At 38.6% G+C, this 22,852-nt stretch overlaps 1 protein-coding gene across 8 annotated transcripts in view; it reads right to left on the bottom strand.

Annotated features, from left to right (window-relative positions):
- Positions 1 to 22,852, bottom strand: part of TBC1D1 (TBC1 domain family member 1) — a 105,589-nt gene that overhangs the window by 50,251 nt on the left and 32,486 nt on the right. For all 8 annotated transcript variants that reach the window (XM_051789923.1, XM_051789921.1, XM_051789920.1 and 5 more), the window contains one exon: positions 2,296 to 2,829. In XM_051789923.1, coding sequence (XP_051645883.1) covers positions 2,296 to 2,829 — 534 coding nt within the window. The remainder of the gene's footprint in view (positions 1 to 2,295; positions 2,830 to 22,852) is intronic.

Genomic DNA, 22,852 nt, shown 5'->3' with positions numbered 1-22,852 from the left:
AATCCAGACACACTTGTGAGTGTGACTTAGAGAAACCTGCTTCAACCACTACCAAATCCCAAAAGATGCACATAAAAACATCCTCAGCATCTATATAACTGTAATTTCTTAAGAAAGGGGGAAGGGTGGAATCCTGAACATGAATGAATCCAGTGAGATGTGCCACCTCTGTGTGTCTAAAAATGGTCTCATGCATTCACCTTCCACCTCTTCTTTTACTTCAACCAGTCACAATGGTTTTCCATAGCTCCCTGCTGGTTTCCTTGTATTGTCCCTGGGGCTGACCTCTCCTGTTCATGGGGTTATTCCTTTTAACACCTACTCAGCAGCCTCCTCCTGCTCACTGCTGCTTTCCCCTCCCTGCAGCAAGAGGCTCCTTCTTATAGCTCAGTCCTACATACTACTTTCACAATTGGTCCCAAGGCAGTAATGATCATTTGAAGTCAACTGAACAAGGGAAAAAAACCCAAACCAATGAACCTCTTCCCCCTCCCCCCCTCAACAAACAGCCAGGAGAAAAGCCTACAAGTAAAACCCCCCAAATCCTAAGAAACTGGCTAAGAAATCAGTTCTTCAGGAAGAGATACCAAAATCAGGGCTGTTTGAACCAGGTAAGAAGAGTTGGCAGGTAACTAATCTGAGTATTTTTCACACCTCATCCACCAACCAATCTTTGCTGCAGTGCCGTGGAAAATCCAAGAACCTTAACTAAGAACATACCAACAATTCTTATTCGTTTGGATATAAAGTTACTTGTAAATGTTTCATATGTAGCCACAAAAAAGGATGAGCAAAGCTGAAGACCTGTGCATGCTGTGGCTACTCAGAACCTGCTGAACACAGGGGATAGCTAAACAACAAACACAGCACTGCCACGAGCTCCTCTCTTGTGGATACTGAAGGCACAAACTACAGTTACTTCACTTCCTGATATTGAGCTGAATTTAGACTGGCTGAATAGCAGAAGAATACAGCTGTGCATACTAAACAATATTTTCTCAGGTAAAAAGCAACCCAAGACAGAAAGTCACATCAGCAGAGCCCCACAAGTGGTAAATGTGCCTGTCAGCACATTTCATGTTCAGGCTGAAGGTGCATGTGTCTTTCAGAACTGTGGCATCTATTTAATATAAACTGAAAATGCACTCACTAGAGTAAGAGGATCTGGACCTAGGCAGTGCATCTATAATCTCTCTATCTCCAAAATATGTGCCGTGAACTAATAATGGAGTCATGATTTGTTTAAAAATTAGGCATTATTACAAATGGTATCTATATTTTTTTGTGTGAAATACATGTCAGGAGAAGAAGGTAAACATGGATTTCTTTTTACTGGGGAAGACAATTTCTCTCCATCTTCTACTTCTGTCTGATGCCAGCCTGCCACAACCAAACAGAACCCTTAAATAAGGTATAACTAACTACAACTTTTTCTTCCTGTTATTTTTTAGAGATATAACACCTCCCTGCAAAAAACTTGTTGTAATTGCACACACTCCTGTTGCTGTCCTTAAAACACTGAGCCTCAATAGAAGCTGACAGATCCAAGATGACCTCGGAACAGTTAGCCATTGCAGTATTAGCTCCAGGTTTGCATTATGTTTATAAGACACAAGATATATAAAATATACATATATATTATATAGCTTATCTATCATAAGGATTAGAAGACAAGCAAATAACACATTCCTTACTTGCTTCTCAAATCTTGGAAAATAGTTTTGCTGCTCACCTATCAAGGTATGGGCATTGCTAGCTACACCAAAGCAGGGTAGGAGTGGAGGTATGTGTGCAGTAGCATAGGAAGTTATTACACTACTCTATCATTATACAGACATTGGTAGCAGGAGCACTTTCATGAATTACACTGCTTATATGGGATATAAGGTTTACTAGCTCTCAGTCATGGTTTGGTCCTTCTGCTCTAGTTACATATAACTCATTCATCTGGAAATTTATTTCTGCTGTTACCAGTTGGTGTAACTATGTACCATTATGCAATTGCATAACTATCTACTAACATGCCATAGCTTTCTAAAAGCTATATTTAGAAGCCCAGTGTTTCAGGTAGTGCAGTTTTAAACTATTTAATATAAACTTATTTGGATATGAAAACCAATTTGCACTAATAGGTAATGCTCTCCAGAGAAACAGGCAAGTTTAAGTTAAGCTTTGGTAATTGCAAATAAATTATCAAAGAAGTAACTGCCATCTGTCAGAACATCTGCTTTGGTGTTAGCCACTCCAAACTCCAAAATGTGAAAATGCCACCGGGAGTTGCAAATCTTGCTTTACCGTAAACAACATTGTCCGGTTTTCTGCAATGTCAGTTGGCTGCACAACACTGTGTCCATAGATAAGTTGACTTTTTAGGTTCAGTGAAATTGCATCTTCTTCAAAAGACCTGATAAAGCTGTCACTTCTATGGCTTCCCTCTTGGAAATCCTTCTTAAAAGCAAAGGAACGAAGCCCAGGTTGAGAAAAAGATTTCCTAATTGGCCTTTTCTCCTCCTCTTCACTGACCAAGGGCTGGAAGACAGACCGAAATTTGCTACTGAAAGAGAAGCCTCCGAAGTTATTGGCAGTTTCATGTTGTTGGGACGATGAGTTGAAATCTGAATTTTTTGTACAACTTGCACGATTAAATTTCTCAATGCATTCATCTATGAGTGCTGGAGGTGCATTTTTATGTGCTACTGTCACCCGTCCACAGAACAGCACCTCGAACTTTTTGGCAAAAGGGTCTTCAATATCTGAGAGATTATTCTGAAACTCTTCTTGGCGAGCAATTTTCCCAGCTTGTCGAATAGAGCTTATAATCTCAGGCACCTACAGGAGGGGGAAGAAATACACAACATTAGCATCAGGTGCTCTATGACAAAGAAGCTGCAAAATTAAGAGGTGCTCCCTGTTGTGATTTTTCTGGAACGCCTAATTCAAAAAGAAAAGACCGGTTCAAGTGATCTTGCATTTGTCAAATAGACACATTATAGCAGTTAAGTACTGATAAGAGGAATTGCTCGTCCCTGCCAGGAGTTCACCGTCATCAACACTTTGTCACAAGAGCTTCATCTCCTGTAATGCTCTGTTTCCAGTAAAACTTTTGCCCCTGAAGCAACCAGTATAACATGACAAATTCCAACTCAAAATGAAACATAAGAATGCTTCAGAAAGCATACGAGAAGCCATGGACTAATTAATTGGTAAAGATAGTTAATCTTGGTTATTTCTCAGTTATATTTCTCTTACTCAAACACTCCTGTCATGCAGATTAATGAGTCCCCTGCAAATTTGCTTTCCCTTTCACAACAGCATATTGTATTGTTATGGCAGTTTGGTGTTAGGTCTTTTTTTTTTAAACTGTAGATAGCTGTATTTTTTAAAGAAACATATTCTTATTTCAGATGTTAATTTTTATTCTACTATCTTAGATGACACTTCAAAATAATATTACTTCCACATACAGTATGACCCGCAGGGCATCTGTAGGAGAGAGCAGTCTGCTACAGACCAACAGATGTTGTAATTAGAACCCAAACTGCCATCTGACACATTTTTAGTGACAGTAAACGGTCACAGTTGCTGATACGGTTAAAGGCAGTGATATGCATATGCTGTCTGCTAAGCTGCTGCGAAGCTCATGCTTGGTTACATCACACTGCTTTGACTGACCTAGGAGATTAAGGTTCTTTTGCAGCCTCTGCTGCTGCTGCAACAGAAATGTGGGGCCACCATCTATGATTACAACTGATAATTCTGCCAGTTTTTTTATTTACTGAAATCACTTGGAGAAAAATCCGTGTGAAGTCTGCTAATTTCCTGACAAAACAAATCTCCTCTGTCAAGCATCAACTGAAGCTTGCTTTACTTACAAGTATTTGGTTGCAGATAGTACAGAAAGAAGTCTGGAAGCAGCAGACTAAAATAGCAGCCCAGAAGAATTATCTCTCCTACGAGAACCTAAAGAATATTTCAGAGACATGGTCTTTGTTTTTTTCAGACATTTTTATGGTTATCTATTGCTTAATCATAAGATACATAAATCAACTCAGGAAACAGAAAAGGACTTAAAGGAAAAAAAATTGAAGAGTGAAAACTGAATGGTTATATTCTGGGTGTTCACTCATAAAGATCTCAATAAGATTCTTTTTATAGACAAGGAAACAGATAGAAATGGATGGATAGGTAGATTAGATAGATAGATAGATAGACAGATAGATAGACAGACAGATAGATAGACAGACAGACAGATAGACATGCACACACATACAGTTAGTGGATTTAAAACAATACAGAAATAAGGAACAGATTTCAAAATAAATAAGAGGACTCAGGAAGCATTACTTCACCCTTGAGCGCAAGGCATGAGTCATCAGCTAATCATTCAGCAAAGACAATGGGGGAGAAGGGTAAGAAAAACAGGGTCAGCAATTCATAAGTCCTTTCTCTGATATGTCACAAACCAGTCAGAAAGCCTTGGGCTCAGGCAGCTTTGTGCTTAACTTCTTAATCATATACAAGAAGAACATAATGGTAAAACAAATCTCAAACAATATAAATTTGCTCTACAGTGAGCTCAAGGTTTACCTCAGTTTTATTTTCCTAATACTCCTTCAAAGAATCAATTTTTAGTGGGTTTTAGGATGACAGTAAAACATACAATTTTATTATACCAATATTTCAAGCTGCAACTGCTTTAGCACTTTTAATAAACACGTTTTACACTTGTGGGAATGTCTGGACTCACCAGCCATAGGCAGTTTTACTTTTGAGTTGCCCAGGATACACGCAGAAACCTGCTATCCCACGTCCACTTCTGCTGAGGCTGCAGAGGTGATAGTAAAGGACTGAGGTATTTTTTGGACTCTGCTTACTTTGTTAAGGCCAGGAACACCAGCTCTCACTCAGACAGAGTGCCACTATCTCAACCAGGGTTAAGCTCCCCCCATATCATGCACGCTGATGACTACAAGCAGAGTTTCCAGCAGTGCAGGCAATGCAAGTCTTACAGCTGAGCTAAAGCCCTGACAAGGCATTATGGATCCATCACAGATGTGGGGTTACTGATTTTGATTTCTTCAATGTTTTTTGTTATCAAACACATTAGACATTGACAAAATTGCTATTCAGCAGTGGCTGTACTTTACATAGACAGTGGTTAGGAAAAGACTGTACATCACACAGAAGTATTTTGCAGTGGTTAATAAACTTTATGCCTAAGGAGACTCAGCAGGCCTGTTGATGGAAAATCAAGGGGAGAATTTATTTATTTATTTTCACACATGCTAAGGCTTGAATCATGTCATTGATAAGTAACAGCTGGCTTCCGTGCTAGATTTACTGAAAAACACTGACTCTTCTGTTCCCACTTATAAACCTAAAACAATTTCACAGCCTGCTAATATAATTTTATATACTTCTGATTAGGCAACTGATGCAGCAGCAGCGGAAGCAGCAAATCACTACCTCACTTTCCTGTGACCCTTACTTATGTTAAACATTTATTTTTTTTATTAGTAAAGACAAGATCCCCGATGAATGAGAAGAAAACCAAAATACATATTTCCCTGGAACTGTTCTTGTTCTGACCAAGATCTGTGCTCTTTCTAGCCGTCTGTGCCATTCGAAGCCTTTTGTGCAAGTATTGAGAAATTAACAATCCACATGCTCCTGTGTGCCATCTGATGCTGGCTCCCTCAGCAAACAGACCTGGATACTGAGTACATAAACATGAAGTAAACACTAGTTAAAAATAAATATGATTATTTCCAATTATTAAAATAATGATGTAGGTTCTATCCTGGCAAATGTTTATTTACCACAGATGGGATGTTTCCAGATTAAGCTGCATGCCATTGGGTGATCAGTAACCACATCTCTTGCAAACCTTCAGGAATTAATTAAGATGTAAAAAGAATCAGGTTTTATGGCTCTCCAATTTGTATCAAAAAGCAGCAGGGATGAAGTTGCTCCCAAATTAAGTTAATGTTGCTTAGAGTCTTTTAAAGGTTGTGGGTTCTTTCTGAACATAAGAAAACGATCTTTTTTTACTGTAAGGGTTGCCACAAGTTGCTCAGAGAGGTTGCAGAGTTTCTATCCTTGTAGATATGCAAACTCTGGCTGGACATAGGCCTGAGCAGGGGGCTGAAATAGTTGACCTCCCAAGGTCACCTTGGTGACTTTAGATACCAACCATTCTTATACACACCTATATGTAATTGTGTCTACTAAACTAGACTTGCTAAGACAGTGGAGGAAGACTGTTGCACACACGTATGATTTCTTCCTGATGGAAAAATTCTTTTTCTAGCATAGTTCCATTCTTAAGTGTTTTCTGACTTGTTTCTCAATATAAATATGTAATTAGTGGATAAAGATTATTTCTGTAACCAGAAAAAACACTGCTGCTGACCTAAAATTATTTCCCTAAACCCACAAAACTAAGTACAGAACAACAGTGTAAGCAACGATGAAACTTTACCAAACACAGAATGTTACCTTCTTATCACTCAGTCCAGGCCAAACAGGTTTGCTGAACAGAAGACACAGCTGAACCATACTAGGCAAAGTTTTTGCATTTAGAGTGTCTGAATTAGATACAGTAAAAGACCATGTATCTATAACCATTAAAACTAACACTAGACTGTTGAGATTTTTTTTTTTAAGTATACCCAAGGTATTTCTGCTATAATGAGAATGTCTATTTTGCAGAGACAAAGCAGGGAACTGAAATGCTGAGTACTCTTGTGACTTGACTCTTAGGCATTCAAGCAAAATAGAAATGAACATCTAGAACTTCCTAGTGCACATTTCTCAGTTTTGAGAGACACATAGCTACAGCTTCTATGCCATGCACTAAACCATGACAGAAGGCAATTGGTTTTTAAGCATGCACAGGTTTGCTGCATCTGCAGAACAAGGAGCAGAAACTGAAGCCGCATGCAACAAGTCACCCTGTTAGTTTACATACAAGCATGTAAGAGGTCAACTCCTTTAGCCTTCCAGTAGATTTCAGAAAGACTTAATAACTATTTTAATGAAAAAAGCCCGGTAACAGCTGAATGCGACAGCTGCCTTTTTGGTAAATAAGACCAGACTAAAAAAAGATTCCCTGTTTCTTTTATACACAGTAGGTAAGAAAGCAAAGCGTGCCACAGGAAAAGAACATCAGCTGGCAAGACTAGGTGAAAAAAAGAAAAAAATGGAATAATTTATTATTTTAGATGTTATGCAGCGTTTATACCTACAGTACAAATCTACCAGTTTATACCTATCAGTCTCTTCATAAGGCTTCAGGTCAGTGCAGGGCTCAAGCACAGGCTTAACTATTTCAAGGGCATAGGTGGTTTTGCTTAATATAAGACAGAGCTGTGCTTTCAGGAATTGGTCTTACACAACAGACTCCATAAATTGCTGGAAACTGAAAAACATTAGAGTCAGATCTTAGGCTGAACCTCAGAAGGTCTCATACCACGGTGGCTAAGACAAAGCCTTAAAAATTTTTCACAAAGCTCTTCCAACGAGTAGATGTTTTGATTGAATTTTGCCAGCTTATTCAAGTGTGAGAGGACATCTGAATGATTTTTAAGTGTTTTTACTTGCCTTTTTTCTGACCATAGCAGGTTCAATAAAGTATGTCAAAAAGTCTAACATACTTTTTGCTGTTAATACCTTTCCTTCTCTATTTTACTAGAGAGTACTGCTACAGAAAAAAACAGGGTACACAGCTACATAATCCTGGGAGAAGCTATCTAGTTGTATCAGGACAGACAGAAATATTTTTGTCACCCATAAGGTATTTACAATCATGGGATACTTTGTAAAAGTAGTAGAACAGAAGAAAGGAAAATATTTTTTAAACATACACAACATATGTAAAAGATGATACAGCAAAGTATTTATTTGCATTTTTTAAAAAAACTGCATAAAAATCTTTGATTTCAGTAGCTTGCTATGTAATAGAAAGCAGTTGGTCTGTTTTCAGCACACTTTTAACAAAACAGCTGTGCAGTGATCAGCGCAGATCAGCACTTCCTGTCCTTATCACTCCTTAAACACACACTAGTGGTCAACTGAGTTCTTGGACATTTATCCCCACTCAAAAAATCTAAAGTTTAGCATTTTTAAACCTAAAGCATTTAAATTAATATATTTTAGTGGGACTATTTTTCTTTTAAATTGAGATTATGCACCATTTCTCCTCTCAGAATCACAGAATAAATTAATTTGGAAGTGACCTCTGATGGTGCAGTCTCCCACATAAAGTAAGGCAAACTTTCAAGTGAGATTCAACTTCAAACTTAGATGAGGCACTGGAGGTCACATCCAGCACAGTTCCAAGCAGGAATTCCAAGACATAATTTCCTTATTCCCTGGTATTAGCAAAAATTCAAGGTAGAAAAGAGTTACAGACTTTTGCAGGTAATTTCCAATTCAGTGAAAGCCCTTTTATATTCAGGTCTTATCTCAAGTGTTTTCAGAGGCTTTTTAATTTCTATTATCTTGCTTTGAGACTGTTCTATAGTCTCCTACACCTTGCTGACTTTTCCCAGTCATTAACTTCAATTCTTGCTTTAAAAATTTTCGCACCTTGACTCTTAATCAACAGTTCTATGGAATAAACCCCTAATGAACAGTTCTATGGAATACACCCTTAATCAACAGTTCCATGGAATACTTTAATTATTAGCTTTCTTCCTTTGCTATTTGTTGACTTTTATTCCTCCCACAAAGCCACTTTCAAACCCAGATTTAATTCAGAGAAAGAGAAGATTTATAGTTCTTCCAGTCCCTGGTTGTCAACCATCTTTTCAAGCTCCTGTCAGTTTTTCTGTGCGTAACAAATGCACCACAGGTAGAACCAAAATGACATTCTTAAAAACAGCTCCCTCAGTACTCAAGATTGGCAGGTGCACCGAGAGACAGTTCACCTTTCATGACTTCACTCCTCAACATATAATCCAAAATTTTGCTGCTGTATCCCCACTGCTCATAAAACAACTCTGTACTTTGCCACTCTTGGTAGCTTCACCATCCAGCTGGTCTAGCTCATTTCTCTCTATAGTACATAAAATGCATTGGGTGTCTCATTTAACCTGGGATCTCATGAATGTCTTTTGAAAAGAAGAACAAGTCGGAGCTCAACCAGAGGGCTGGGAAGGGTAGCCACGGTAGCAGCCAGTAGGACTAACCACAGTGCAGGTGTTCTGCTCAGGAAGGACTGTGAAACCAGACCTACAAAGGCAAAACAGAGGTGGTGTTTCAGCCCTGATAAGGGAGAGCTCAATGGCTGAATGTCATCATGGGCCTATGAAAGGAAAAACAATCACATGTGTCTACTTGTGGGTGTGCTTTGCTTAGTAAGGTGTGAATGGGCATTACACAGAGAAAGGGATAAGTGAGGCTAAGACTCAGATTTTGCAGGGATGCATGTAAGAAGCTGGTAACAGTATGAATCTGAGTGCGCTAAAATTCAAAGGATATCCTGTGTGGGGCAGAGGAGAGTCATCTGTTTAAATGTAGCTTTTTTGACTTGGAGTATGGTTGGTGAGTGCCATTAGTGTCCTCTGTGATGACTCTGATACAGTAAGCACCAAGAGTGGAGCTCCATGTAGCCAACACATACTCTTACAGTTTACATATTATTGTAAAAAGCTGTAAAGCCGACTAGACTTCCCATCCATGTCAAATGCTGCCTCCAGAAGACTGCTAAGTACTGCAGACTGATGTCATGAGTACTGTATGCCACTTTCACAGTATAACATTCCTTTTAATATGTGCTGGTTTAAGAGTTAACCAGCAGGGGAAATGAACTCAACTCAAAGGAGAGACTATAAGTCAGAATAACAATTTATCAAAATAATACAGTAAGTACAATTATACAAACAAACAATTGGTCTTAACCCACAAAACCCAAATGTATAACCCAGTACCCTGGGGCATGAACAAAGTGGTGTTCCTTGGGCCCTGTTTGAGTCCAAAGTAAAGGGAGAGGGGAAGAACCCGCTGGTGGGAGAGCTGCTGCAGTCTGGTCAAAAGTGGTGATTGCAGCCCAGCTGAGGGTGGTGGTCCAAGTCTGGCTGAGAGCGATGAGCTGCCGTCCTCCTCTGGATCCCACGAGTGGTTCCAAAAATGTTCCAAGACTCCAAGATTATATATCCTCCAGTTCAGGCAGGAATGCTCAGTACTTCCCTCAGGGCGGGGAGTTCCACAAAGGGTGTGAGGACAAGAGCACCCTCCTATCTCACAGGCCTCTTAACACCTAGTTTATAGCCTGAGGAGTCAGGCTCTATGGGCAGAGGGTGCGAATAGTCTATTGACAACAGTTTCTGGGAAATGGCATGGAAGGCTATAGAATACACAGTTTTGGGTTACACCCATACCATGATGAACTGGTCTCAGCTGTCCTAACTAGGACATAATATTACTGTCAAATCTCAGCTTGAGAACCCCCTTCATGACTCCCCAGGCTGATGGAAAAGGGTACACTTTTTGCAAAGTCATGTGAATGGGAAAGCACTCCATGCAATTTAAAGAGGCACAAAAAGGTTTTCTTCCCCTTGGAGAAAAAAAAAAAAGCCACAAACCAATATTTGCAGAATCTGTTTATAGAGTATTGTAAACAAGCTCAGAAATAGAACATCATTGTACTCGGTGTTCCAGTGAAGTTGGACTGCTCTATTATGTGGTGGTGCTTCCTCCCCAAGAGAGATGCAACATGCTGCAGATACACTTTGAGGGTTTCTTTCACATGCTCTCAAGACATACCTTACTTAAAGCCCAAAATGGAACAAAACCTGGCTACTCTCCAAAAATGAACTGCAATATCCCAGATTGCTGCTTACTTTTGGACCCCTCCCCACAAAAATGCACAGTCCAAAACCAAACTGCAGTTGACAGGAAGTCTCCACAAGCTTTTAATACACCTTGCAGTGCAAGAGCACTTGATTGGCTCTGAAGGGGTATTCCTACAAAATCTGCTTCTGGGAAGAATGTTAGTATACTCTGCCCTATACCTGGTGGGTTTATTACATGGTGTCACTAATTTGTATTTCTCCAGCCCCTTTCTGTTCTTATAGTAAAAACCATTTCTTTTCATCTTGTACTGCTCCTTCATTCAGTATCATAAAAAGCAACAAGTGTCGGATAAGTCAGAAGATATTTCAAATAATGTATTAACACCTTCATGGTGTTATCTTCTCCATAGTTTGTTTCAAAGCTTTCTTTTTGCACAATTTCACAAAAGAAAACAGCACTTCAAGACATAAAAGTAGCTGGTCGTCATACCTACAGAGTTCCTTGCTCACATTTTATAAGGTGACTACTGAATAAGGTGACTACAATACCTATTGTAAAGTAATAGTTAGAAATATCTGTGCTCATTCATTATCAACAGAGATTAAATCCTTTTTTTGGAGAGGGGTGCAGGATGGAATTGCAAGCAATTCCCTTCAGAGGATTGAGACAGGATTCTGCCAGAGTTTAAGGGGTGGGAAACAGAAGGAAGCCTCCTCTTAGAGAGTTATAAGTGGAAAAAGACAGCAATGGTGTTTGAAAGCTTTCAGGACAAGAGTTCTGTGGGGTTTTTTTGTTTTGTTTGTTTTTTTGGGTTTTTGTGTGTTTTTTTTTTTTTGGTGGTGGTGGTGAATTTCTTGTAGTTTTGTCATCTTTTAGAACTGAAAGGCAATATCAGGATTTAAAACAGTTAATTAGTTACTAAGAACATCTTTTCTGGGAAAAAATTATTTATCAGAGTAAGTTCCATTTGTACATTAGGGTACAGGCTCTGGTCTCCTCTGCTCTCACACTTCTGACACAGTTATCAAAATTGTTATCAAAATATCACAACTGACAAAACAGGGGTTAGCAAAACAGACAGAAGTGAATATAATTTCTTTTCAAATTACATAAAGCCTGAAATTCTTCTGTCCTTCTTATCAATATCCAATTCCAAAGAAGAAGGGAGGAAAATTCCATTTGTGATGTGTGTCCTCATTACAACTGAGGTTACTTCTGATATAACCTTCTTGACAGCTGATCCAAACAGGCGTCAAAATCCCTCTCCCCTCAAAATTATTTTGAGCTTTTTGTGGGAGAAGGTAGAGGGGGAAATGAAAGCTTTTGATTGATATGATGTTAGCTTTACCTGCAATAAAGTAAAACACTATCTCTCTTACTCTGACAACAGAAATGGACAGTCTCATGGTCCTTCTTCCTAGAGCTGCTAGGGAGAGGCAGAGGGACAGAGGACTTTTTTGATGGGAAGAATCTTACTCGAACGTTAAAATGATAAAGGCCCAATGGAACTGGAGTGCAGAAGCTGATCAGTATTTTCCAGCATTCTGTCTGATTGGTATAATATCTTTGTGAACTCATTTGCTTGTAGATGAGCACCTTTGCTGCTTTGTCATGCAGTAGTAGATTTCAGCTGCCTCAGGTCAACTCACAGGAGAAAAGGATGGGAAAGTAATGGCTAAACATCTCATGGAAACCACTCTGACATTAATTAAAAAAGCAGTTATTTAGTTCACCAGTTTTTGCCCTTTTCAGCTGTAAAGCAAATGTTTTCTAATGTTTCAAATGTTTTCTAGGGCTTTTTGAGTTATGGTGGCTTTTTTCTAAGATATGTATTTTAGTAATGGCTTCTTATCAGAAGGTCTAATGGGATTATGCAAACTTGTCAAATAACTGCATACTTCTATGAAAACCACACCTGTAGTTGACACTAGTTTTTATTTTTTTTTCTAAAATACATTGCAAAGCACCCAAAATAACAATATATTTATTTCTGAAAATTTATTTTCAACATAAGGTGTCTGCCAGCCTTTTATTCCTACATCAATGGTCATCTTAGGAATATCTACCCATTTTATGATACTGACATAGAATAATTCAGAGTTTTATCAAGTTAAAGTTTTGGGGTTCTGGTTTTCTACCAGGCATTCCTAACATACAGTGTATTCAATATCATGGAAGAGAAGGAAGAACAATACACCTAGAGAGCCCTCAACTTTTTTCAAGATCCTTATTACCTAAGAAGCATATTGGGAAATTGTTAACAACCTATAGAATTAGACTGAATTTTTAAACGAATTACTCACAGGAAGCTTTCTGACCTCCTATGATTCACTGAGGACTATTTACATGAAAATATTTATCATGCCATTTGAATTAACATTATTCATCTTTTTGTGAAGAAATTTAGTTACGATAGGTCATGTTTAACTGTCAGAAATCATTGCTAAACTGTTATCAAGGACAGTGCAAAACACATTGCTTTTCTTAGGATATTTTGCATTTACTGGAAGCTATCAATGCAATGTTGTGGGGCAGAAAAGAGAAGAGCAAGCTGTTTACTCAAGATCCTTTCCATTAAGAAGCAGCCAGATCACATTAGGCGAGTTGCCAATTTTACCTCCAAAGAGTCAAGGATCATTGTCCTAAATGCTCAGTCCTTCCAATTTCTGCTGATGATAGATGAACTAGACCCTGCTTCCCTTCTGTTAGAAGATAAAGCTGTCTTAAAATTTTACAGCAGGTGAAAAGTTCAACTTTCCTGTATTCTATTATTCCTCTCAGGTCCACATTCGACAAGCAAGAAAAAAGGAAAGAGCTCAGGAAAAAAGATGATTTTGTAGAATGGTTGTTCCACAAATCCTTATATCAGGTGTCTCTGAAAGTTATTGTAAGAGACTCAGTAGGTTTGCATAAGGTACTTAAGTGTGCTAGAACAGTGAGGGGAGAAAGGAAAAACAGATGGGATACTAGATATCTGAAAACATTATTTAATGATGTATTCAGAGGAAGACAATCAGTGTGGAAAACATGCCATTCACTTACACACTGCCTGAAAGCCAGTATTTCACTGCAAATGCCAACACGGATGGTAGGAATGGATCAGCTGCAAAGTAGGATTACAGAATAGCTATCCTATGCCTGGCAATCCTGCAATACCATCCTACACAGTACAATTTCACTTATTCATGATTTTGGACATCTTAACAAGACCTCATTTCTTCATTTAAATGTTGGAATTGCACTGGCTGGTCTCTCCCCAGTTTGTCACAGAGCAGCCAAGCTTGCTCCTTGCGTTGACAGTCAATTGGAGCTTGCATGTCTCAACAGAAAACCCAAGATGACACTGTTCTTTTTAGATAAAGCTGCACATTCACTAAATGAGGAAGAGTTGTCAAAGCATAGATAAAAGTTGCCATCAAGACAAATGGAGCTACGGGATCACTACTGAAAGCCATCCTAGAGCCAAGCCAAGGTGCCACTCCAGAAGTGCCTCAGAACAAGAAGCATGAAGTCTTAGCAGTGCCTCCAGATTATGAAAATGCCATGATGGTTCTCCCTGATAAAAAACTCTCATATTTATGTCTTGTATCAAATTCATTATAGACCTACAGTGTCAGATCCATAGATCTGCAGGTTGTGCCAACAACTTTGTTTTGGTCAGCTCAGTACAGTGCTATGCAGTTCACCTGTCCTAAGCAGGCAGTGCTAACTGATTGGAAGCTCATCTAGGAAAACACTTGTAACCAAAGAGTAACCACCGAAATTCATACTTCTGTTCCTTCTCCATCAGCTGTACTACAGCATTACATCTATATAAAGCTGCAGTCAAATCATTTACCTGCATAATCTGGTTTATTTAAATAAATGCCATAATAACAGTAACCAGTACCCAAGTCCTACATGATGCTTGACAGAAGTTTAGAATTACTAATGATGCAACTGATGAATGACAAGAGAAGAAATTCATGGAACCTCATTAATTTGAGTCTCAGTCTCAAAACTGTTCATATTCCTATGTAAGAAAGCAACAACAACAAATAATAAAATAATAAAAAAACCCCACAGCATAGAAGAGACATAGTACCAGACTGATTGAAAATGGAAATGGAAGATATTATCAAGATGCTCAAGATATTTTCTATTAGTAATGATACTATTCTATCGTCACAGTCAGAGCAAGGTAGCTGTACTGATGGGAAACAAAAACTTTCAAATCTCCAAACAGACCCAGCCTCAGAGTCTTCCTAAACAAAGTGTCTGTGTGATAGTGCACTGTGTGGAGAACTGTAATCAATTAAAAACAAAACAAAACAAAACAATCAGAGTGTATACAAAGACTTCCGATAATACATGTTGTCCCATGATCATGAGCATTTCTGGAGCTCCCACCATTTATTTGTATTACCACTTAATAAATACAAAATTTGATCCACACCATACTTTATTCTGCTGCTATTTATAACAATACAAACACACAAATTCTGAATCTGTTCTCTTTTCTGGGTTATGAAATTGCTATTTTAAGCCTACCCAGTCTCTTCTAAGAGTAAATTTTTAATTATTAGTTTTTGTTCTTCCGCTCTTCTCCATAAATTAAGGTTGTGTTTCTCTGAAAAGGATAAATCAGTCTGATAGCTACCAAAGGCTGAATTGCAGCCAAGCTGGACAGTTCACATTGTCACACCACTTTCAGAGTGACTGAATTCTGACCTTAACAATATTTCTGAAATATTCTATATTTAAACACTTACTGATGAAACCCAAATGGGAGTGGTGATTATTTAACATTTGTAAAACACAGATGAATAGGTCTACAGGATCTCCATGAGAAGCTGGAGGGGCATACCAGAATGATGCTCTATGTGGAACACTAACAGAGTAGCTGAAGGAAACCATTAAGAAGGGAAGAAAAAATACTTCTAGGAAAGACTCCTTTTAATGCCAACTTCTTCCCCCCAAGTTATGACAGCACTATGGACTGCTGTTATTCCAGCCACACCTAATACGCAAGGGGACCAGGCCTTTTTGGTTGTTTTTATAAACATTCGTGGAAGCATTGCTGAATCCCTAGAAATACCAGAGAAAAAAATGCTGACTGAATTATAACAACCTACAATAAATATTTTTTCATATGATTCCACACTTCACAAACAAAATAGCATCAGCTGCATGAACTGTGTTCACATATAAAAACCCACACTTCTCAAGTCTACAGAAGTTCACCTTTGATGACTGTATGTCAAGCAGAAATGTTGCTTCCACAGAATGATAAATTCTACAGGTTATATTACAGTGGGACTTAGCCAAAGTTTGAAATTCCAGTAGATATTTTCGGTTCAGATTCTGCATAACTAGCACCAGAGTTTTAAACACAGGCTGCTTGTACATAATGGTCTAAAATTCCAAAGCACTTCCACAAATCTCCTTTTCCATGACTTGCATTTGAGGAGACCGGAAGCTGTAAAAATTTCCAAAGACACAAAACCAGCATGAAACATTTAGTGATAACCATCGAAATTTCCATGACAATGGTTTCAGTGGGCTCACCTCATTGGTACTATAGCAGCAGACCAATGGTCCAGTTACTGTAGAGAGGCAACTGTTAAGTAAGATATTGGGCTACAGTGCTCCTTGAAATAAACACACAACCCCCCAAAATGTTTGACTGAAAAAAAAAAGGAGCTGTTTAGTTTAGCTCAGCTTTGCCATTTTCAGTAGCTGGGAGTGTGCCCGTGTAAACTATGCACAAAGAGTCTCTTCTCCTCAAACCTGCAATGTCACAGAATATCTGTACCTGAAAATCCTGTTTGGTTGCTGCATATTCAAGGTTCCTCCGTGAAAAACAAAATTTATGTTTTTGATTATAGTGGTGATGTAAAGGTATAAACATTCACAAGTCCAAAGCCAGTAACTTTTGAATTGGGAAGAATACTTCGGCCATGAATAATTTTTTTGTTTTTAAAAAGTGACCATCAACACATGCTTACATGCACACTGCTAAACATTTTTACTCTCTCTTCACAGTGCTTCAGTTAGTGACAGACAGAAGTCTAGGTCACAGAAATTCCAGATAACCTCCTCGGTCCTGAAATTCTCACTATGCAGTAGCCAAAAGGCCAACATCCCAATAAAAAAAATAATTATCAACCATCATTCCTTGCATCACGGCCATCCACTCTAAAATTGTGTATATGCTGTTTGTCCAGCTTCTCTAACTGGATTCTCAAGTACAATATAGGTGTGACTACTTCATTATTTTATTTTGGACCAGAAAAGTGTTTGAGAGTGGATTCTCCCAATCCACTTCAGGTGCTACAGACTGCATTGTGGAGCTGTCTCAAAGCACCAGAACTGTCATCCATTTAAATAGAACTAAACCTTAATTTGTGATGCATTTCACTGCAAACAGGCATTTGGTTCATAGCAGCAAATCCTAATTTCAGTAGTTCAAAGTAAAAATTGTAAAAAAAAAGCCAGTTCAAAGTAAAAATTACTTCCTTGAGTGAAGTACACAACCTGTTCTCAGCACCAGCAGTCTCCCTCGAACAACCTGTCGCTGTTTGCCACTTAGTAATGTGGATTTCTATAGGGAATTTCATCTAGGCTAATAACTCAGCTTTCAGACACCTGGCCAGTTGATCTGGGAATACTGGCCTGGTCTTTTGAGACCTTGGAGGCACAGGAGAAAAGAGATGTTATACCCTGTTGTTATGCTCTAGTCCACCGAAACAGGGTGAAGGTGCCCGAAACCTCACTTTTGCTTCTCAATAAGCAAACAGTGCTTTTCAGAAAGGTTTTACATTAAAACTCTTCCATTAAAATTTAATATTTATACATTAATTCACATCAGCATTTATTATTGTAACTTGGTTAAAAAGGAATAACTGACAATTCAGATACAACTCAGTACAGTTAATACAGTAATAAAACCAATTCACAGTAACTAGTGTCATTCCCTGCCTCAGCTTCTGCTCTTTGAGTTCCAGCTGCTCTTCCCAGCTGTACTGCCTTACCTCCCCACACAAATTAGTAAGTATCGCTTGACATAGTTTGTGTATCTTTACTGATAAGTAAAATACTAACAAAATGGAGGCTGAGATTTTTTTAACCTCAATCATTGCCATCCATAAGTATTTCAGCTTGAACAGCTGAGCTGTAAAGGCTTCTAAAGTAAAAAAAAAAAAAAAATAAATATAGCCAAGCTATAATTCAATTAACAGTGTTTCTCTTGAGGATTTACTTGTTAAATCATTAGTCAACCTTTGTACACCATACATAACCTGAGTTCCTTCAACTTTGAGAAGTCTTTTGAACCATTTTATTTTAAAGTATTTAAAGCATTTCTTAGTTTGCACAGTAAAAAAGTTTCAACATCCCCTTAAAGCAGAAGTTTCTCAGAAATGCTGCAGCTTCTATATTCAGGACAATGGAAATTACAAATTTTCTTGCATTTCTGTAAGCTGATCTCTGAAGAAAGAGGTGCTTTGCTTGACTTTTCCCTAAAGATACTTCTACTTAGGGAACCAGAGCCAAACTGCTGCCTTTGTGTACTCAGAAACACCTCTAGTGCACATAAAAGACTGTTTCATTACAGTAGCCTTACAAAAAAGCAGGCTATGATGTGTAACAGTATTTTAGATCATCAAATGTAAAACAAACAAAGTTCAAACTCTGGTGCTGCAGACATATGTATATAATGGCAAAAAATCCAAACAAACCCTTAGTTGTACCATCTGTCTCTGACAGGACCTGGAGGTTTCCCTGAAACTGCAGAATTCACTAATATTTTTCCTACTGGTTGGCCCAAAACATGTTAACTATATGAAGACAGCTAGCACCAATTTCCTGAAAACTTTTCAGCAAAGGAAAGCAAACAGCTTTTGACTAGAGGCTAAAAGTTGTTTTGAATTGCAGAGGGCAGAACCTGTACAAAAGAGCAAGCTCAGCTACCTTATCGGGCTTGGCTTGTTAAATCTAAAGGTCGACATGAATCTGAAAGAAGATACTCATGAGAAATTAATTCGGAAAGGTATAAATGATTCAAGAGAACAACCTTGGTAAATTGCAATCTACATGGCCCAGAATTTCACTGTGGAAAGAAAGCTCTACTCCTTAGTGCAGAGTAGAGTAGAGCTTTAAAGCACCCCTCATGTACCTTACAAATGCTGAGGACACTGCCCTACTACACCTGCCCAGCCACAAAGAAGCTGCGTGAGCTAGACTGTATTCTGGCCCTCTCCCACCAAACTGGGAACATGTAAGCAGAGCAGGTGCATTTCAGACCTGGTACACAGAAAAAGAAATGGAGGGATGAAGAATAAAAGCAAACAGCTCCAAAGGGAACTTAACTGCTGAGTAACAGAGCGGTTTCACCACAGGACTGACTTCATTTCAGATGCTGAGCGCATATTCCTCAGTCATCGCCAGGCCCCTGCAGGGGAAGGTGGTGAGTGACTGGCATACAGAAAACACTGCATTTAAAATGCTCAGCATTTTGTGATAATCTGCATTTATCTGAAAGCTGTCAATTGGTAACAACATTTTACCCCAACATAAACTGATCCGGAGAATCACACTGAGCAGCAACGCAGTGTGTTCTGACAGGGGCATTGTGCAATCTTGGGCACCAAAACCCAGCTCTGGCAGAAATCTGCACTTTGTCTTGGCTGCTCTGCTGGCATCCAGCCTGGGAGACAAGCGAGGGTCTGTCCCTCTAGCCCTACCCACAGTGCCAATGGTTTCAAGGAGATTCTTCTGCAAATGAAACTGCGGCATTTGAGCCTTCACTCCCCAATGATCCCCAATTCTTGCCCAGCATTAGTTCCCTATTAACTCTTTGATTCTTGATACAGTATCCAAGTATTCAAATTTCTTTACAAAAAGGGTTATTGGGGTAAATGTACTGACACAAACTATGGTTGTACCCCATAGGATACCACCATCATTTATTCACCTACCCAAATAATTCATCATCCTGTAAGTAAGATGGGCTTACGAGAGGTTTAACAAACATCTAAGATTTTTGGCTTTAGACAGTGTTAAAATGCCTGGTTATGAGGGCTCCTTAAGAGACCAAACCTTGATTTGTTTGGCTAAAATTAAGTCATTCACTGAGAGACTAAATATGTTCAAAGCTCTTTGCTGGAAGCTCTGCAGAACAAAGCAAAGTGGCACATCAGTTTAGATGGAGCAAAACAGTCTCATAAATGAGTGTGATATACCCTAAAACTGACCAGCAAAAAAGCCAAGATCATCCATTCAGAACATTCTTAAAAAGGAAAGCAGGAGGTGATTTCTTGACCTTCTCAATTTTTAGTCTCTTGTTCCTTTTCATTCTTTTGCAGAAGGCAAATTAATTTCATTTGTAGCTTCTGACCTAAACTAAGAAGTATATAGTTACTCTCATTCATGCTCCTGCAGAGGTCTACTAGGCACTCTATTATATAGAAAATAGTAGGAATAATGGCAAAACATCAGCAAGATCAATTATAATACAGCATGTAAAGCTAAATTTGGATTAAAAGAAACATAAGTGATATTTCTGATTTTATCATAATTGCTTCTTCAATGATGTTTCAAGGCACAAGCCAAGTAATCAGGCCTTGCTGCACTGAATAGCATAGAAACTTCCTTTCCTGATGGCCTGAGAGCTTCCCAAACTGAGGAAAGCTCACAGGCCATTTTGACTCAGCCATCCTTGGAAAAAAACCAAACCAAACCAAACCAAAAACTTACTTCTTGTTTTGCTATTGGGAATTTTAGAGCAACTATTGCAAATATACCCTAAAACCTGATTTTCATAGCAGAAATCCAAACGATCAGCTTCTCAGCCCAAGGTCCAAGATTAGCCAAGCCAGCTGGGCACAGCTACACTGTAAACCCACCCTTTTCTGCCAGTGCTGGTGGCACATTCTTGAAGGTTCCTCAGGCTGCAGTGACAAACTCTGTTGCTCTCAGTTCCCCTCAAGAGGGAACTGGGAGCATACCCTACCCAACAAGGTGTCCTGAAGATTGGAGGCAGCTGACCAGGGTGGATTGATCCCTACCAGCAAAATCATTATAAAAGATTTAATTATTGATTATTGATTTATTTATTGATTTTAATAATGCAACCTTGCTTTGCATTTTACCTTAGTTATTTTCTTTACTGGTTCCTTGTTGGTTTATAATCCTTTAGACAAAAAAAGCTGAAGCTAAACACAGCTATTAAATTATATATTGTACTCTTTTTCTGTAAATAGAAAGACACACTGTGTATAAGCCACAGAACTAGCTGAAAATCTCTATTTATACAATTTATTACACTAAGAACTGTTTCTATTTCTTTAGCAATCAATTCTTTAATTGTGGTTTCTGTCAAGTTGCTACTGAATAGTAACTTGCATTATAAAATTAAATAATTTGTAAACAACTAATACTGATTTTTTTTTAACTAAAGTTGTATTAAATATGAGGGAAACAGAAATAAAATTACTCTTAACACTTATCACTGTATTATTATCTCCCACTAGTGAATTAACGATGTGCAAGTTCACCACGAATCTAAAAATCTACATGTCTTTTTTTTTTTTGGAAACTGAAGGCTTTGGTATATTTCAATTCCACAATGATTACTTTACTTTTAGTAACAGTTCCTTCAGTGATCTAAACGGAATACAGATAGTCTTTGTGTATCTACAAGTGTGACTGTATTTTCTACTCACAACAGTGTAAACTTAGTTTACACTTTCAAGAAACTATGTTTTTAGGTGCTTAATCAAAGGTTCCCTTAAGTCAGTTGTCTGACTGTATCAAACTGTGCAGGAAAAACAGGTATAACTATTCTTTTTTATTTAAATAATTTTAGGAGACTAAAACAAGTTAGTACTTTAGAATTCATTATCCACAGAGTCATCATTCAGTGGTTTATTCAGCATCCATATGGCCAATGGGGGCAACACCAACCCATGTAATACTCAAGCAGGGCTTTATCCTCCAGCCCAGAACAGGCCCCATGACCCTGCAAAATTCATCCCCAAGGAGCCTCTGTGTAGGCAGGAGACAAGCTGGGGAAAACTGCATGTAAAAACCTGTAATGAAGACGTATTTAAAAGTAATGTTTATACAAACACTAGGGACCAATTTTATAGCACATGGGAGTCAATTACTTCACTTGTAAGTATCTGCAGGCCTGGGGACTCGCATGGTGAGACTAAACGCCCATGTTACTTAAGCGGTTACTCATTTTTAAGTGATAGACTCAAGGGGGCAGCTTTGTTTCTAGGGGGCCAGATTCCTTCCCCGTCCACAACCCACAGTCATTCCCCATTTTGGAATGGGCCACCATCTTATAAAAACTGGAAAGGCTTACATTTGTGTTGAAAGCCCACAGCAGTAGTTCCTACATTTTTACTGATCAGATTTTGGCAGGCAGGAAAGCTTTCTTTGTTAACAAGCTTCATTTTATATTTCTAAGTACACTGCTTTTGCTTTCCCTCCCAAATTAGTGCTGACAACTAATGGCCATTAAAAGAATAAAACTAAACACTTGTGAGGAATCAGCATTGAAATAATTAGTTCTGAAAGCCCAGAAAGCACTCCTGAAAGCAGTTAGAAGTGTGTTTCTGCAACAGCTTCTTTTTCCCTAAAAATGCAGCCAACTCCACGTGCTACAAGTTCTGACCTCCTCCAAGACTAACTCCTCTCTGACCACTAACTCCTCTCTTGTCCACTTGACAAGAAAACAACGAGGGGGGGAAATGGGCCATCCCTTGGTGGCATCCTTGAAGTATGTACTCAACTGCATCACTCATCTTTTGACAGCAGCCACCTGTATAGGAGACTGATACATTTATAAGAGTCAGCATGGAAATCAGTTGGTATAATTCCCTCAGATAACATGTCAAATCAGGACTTAGGTCATGCACAGGACAGAGCCAGAGTGGCACAGGAGAAACAACTACTCTAACAAGCATTCCACCTGACAGCTGTACAGAAAAAAAAAGACAAGTGGAAAGAGGAAAGGATACATTTCAATTTTTCAGGGTACGTCTAAAATTAAGCAGACTCTTTTCAA

Source organism: Manacus candei, unplaced genomic scaffold (assembly GCF_025592945.1).
Source record: "Manacus candei isolate 608988 ecotype Guabito, Panama unplaced genomic scaffold, ASM2559294v1 h1tg000028l, whole genome shotgun sequence".
Classification (NCBI taxonomy): Eukaryota; Metazoa; Chordata; class Aves; order Passeriformes; family Pipridae; genus Manacus; species Manacus candei.
This window is presented reverse-complemented; position numbering and strand designations above follow the sequence as displayed.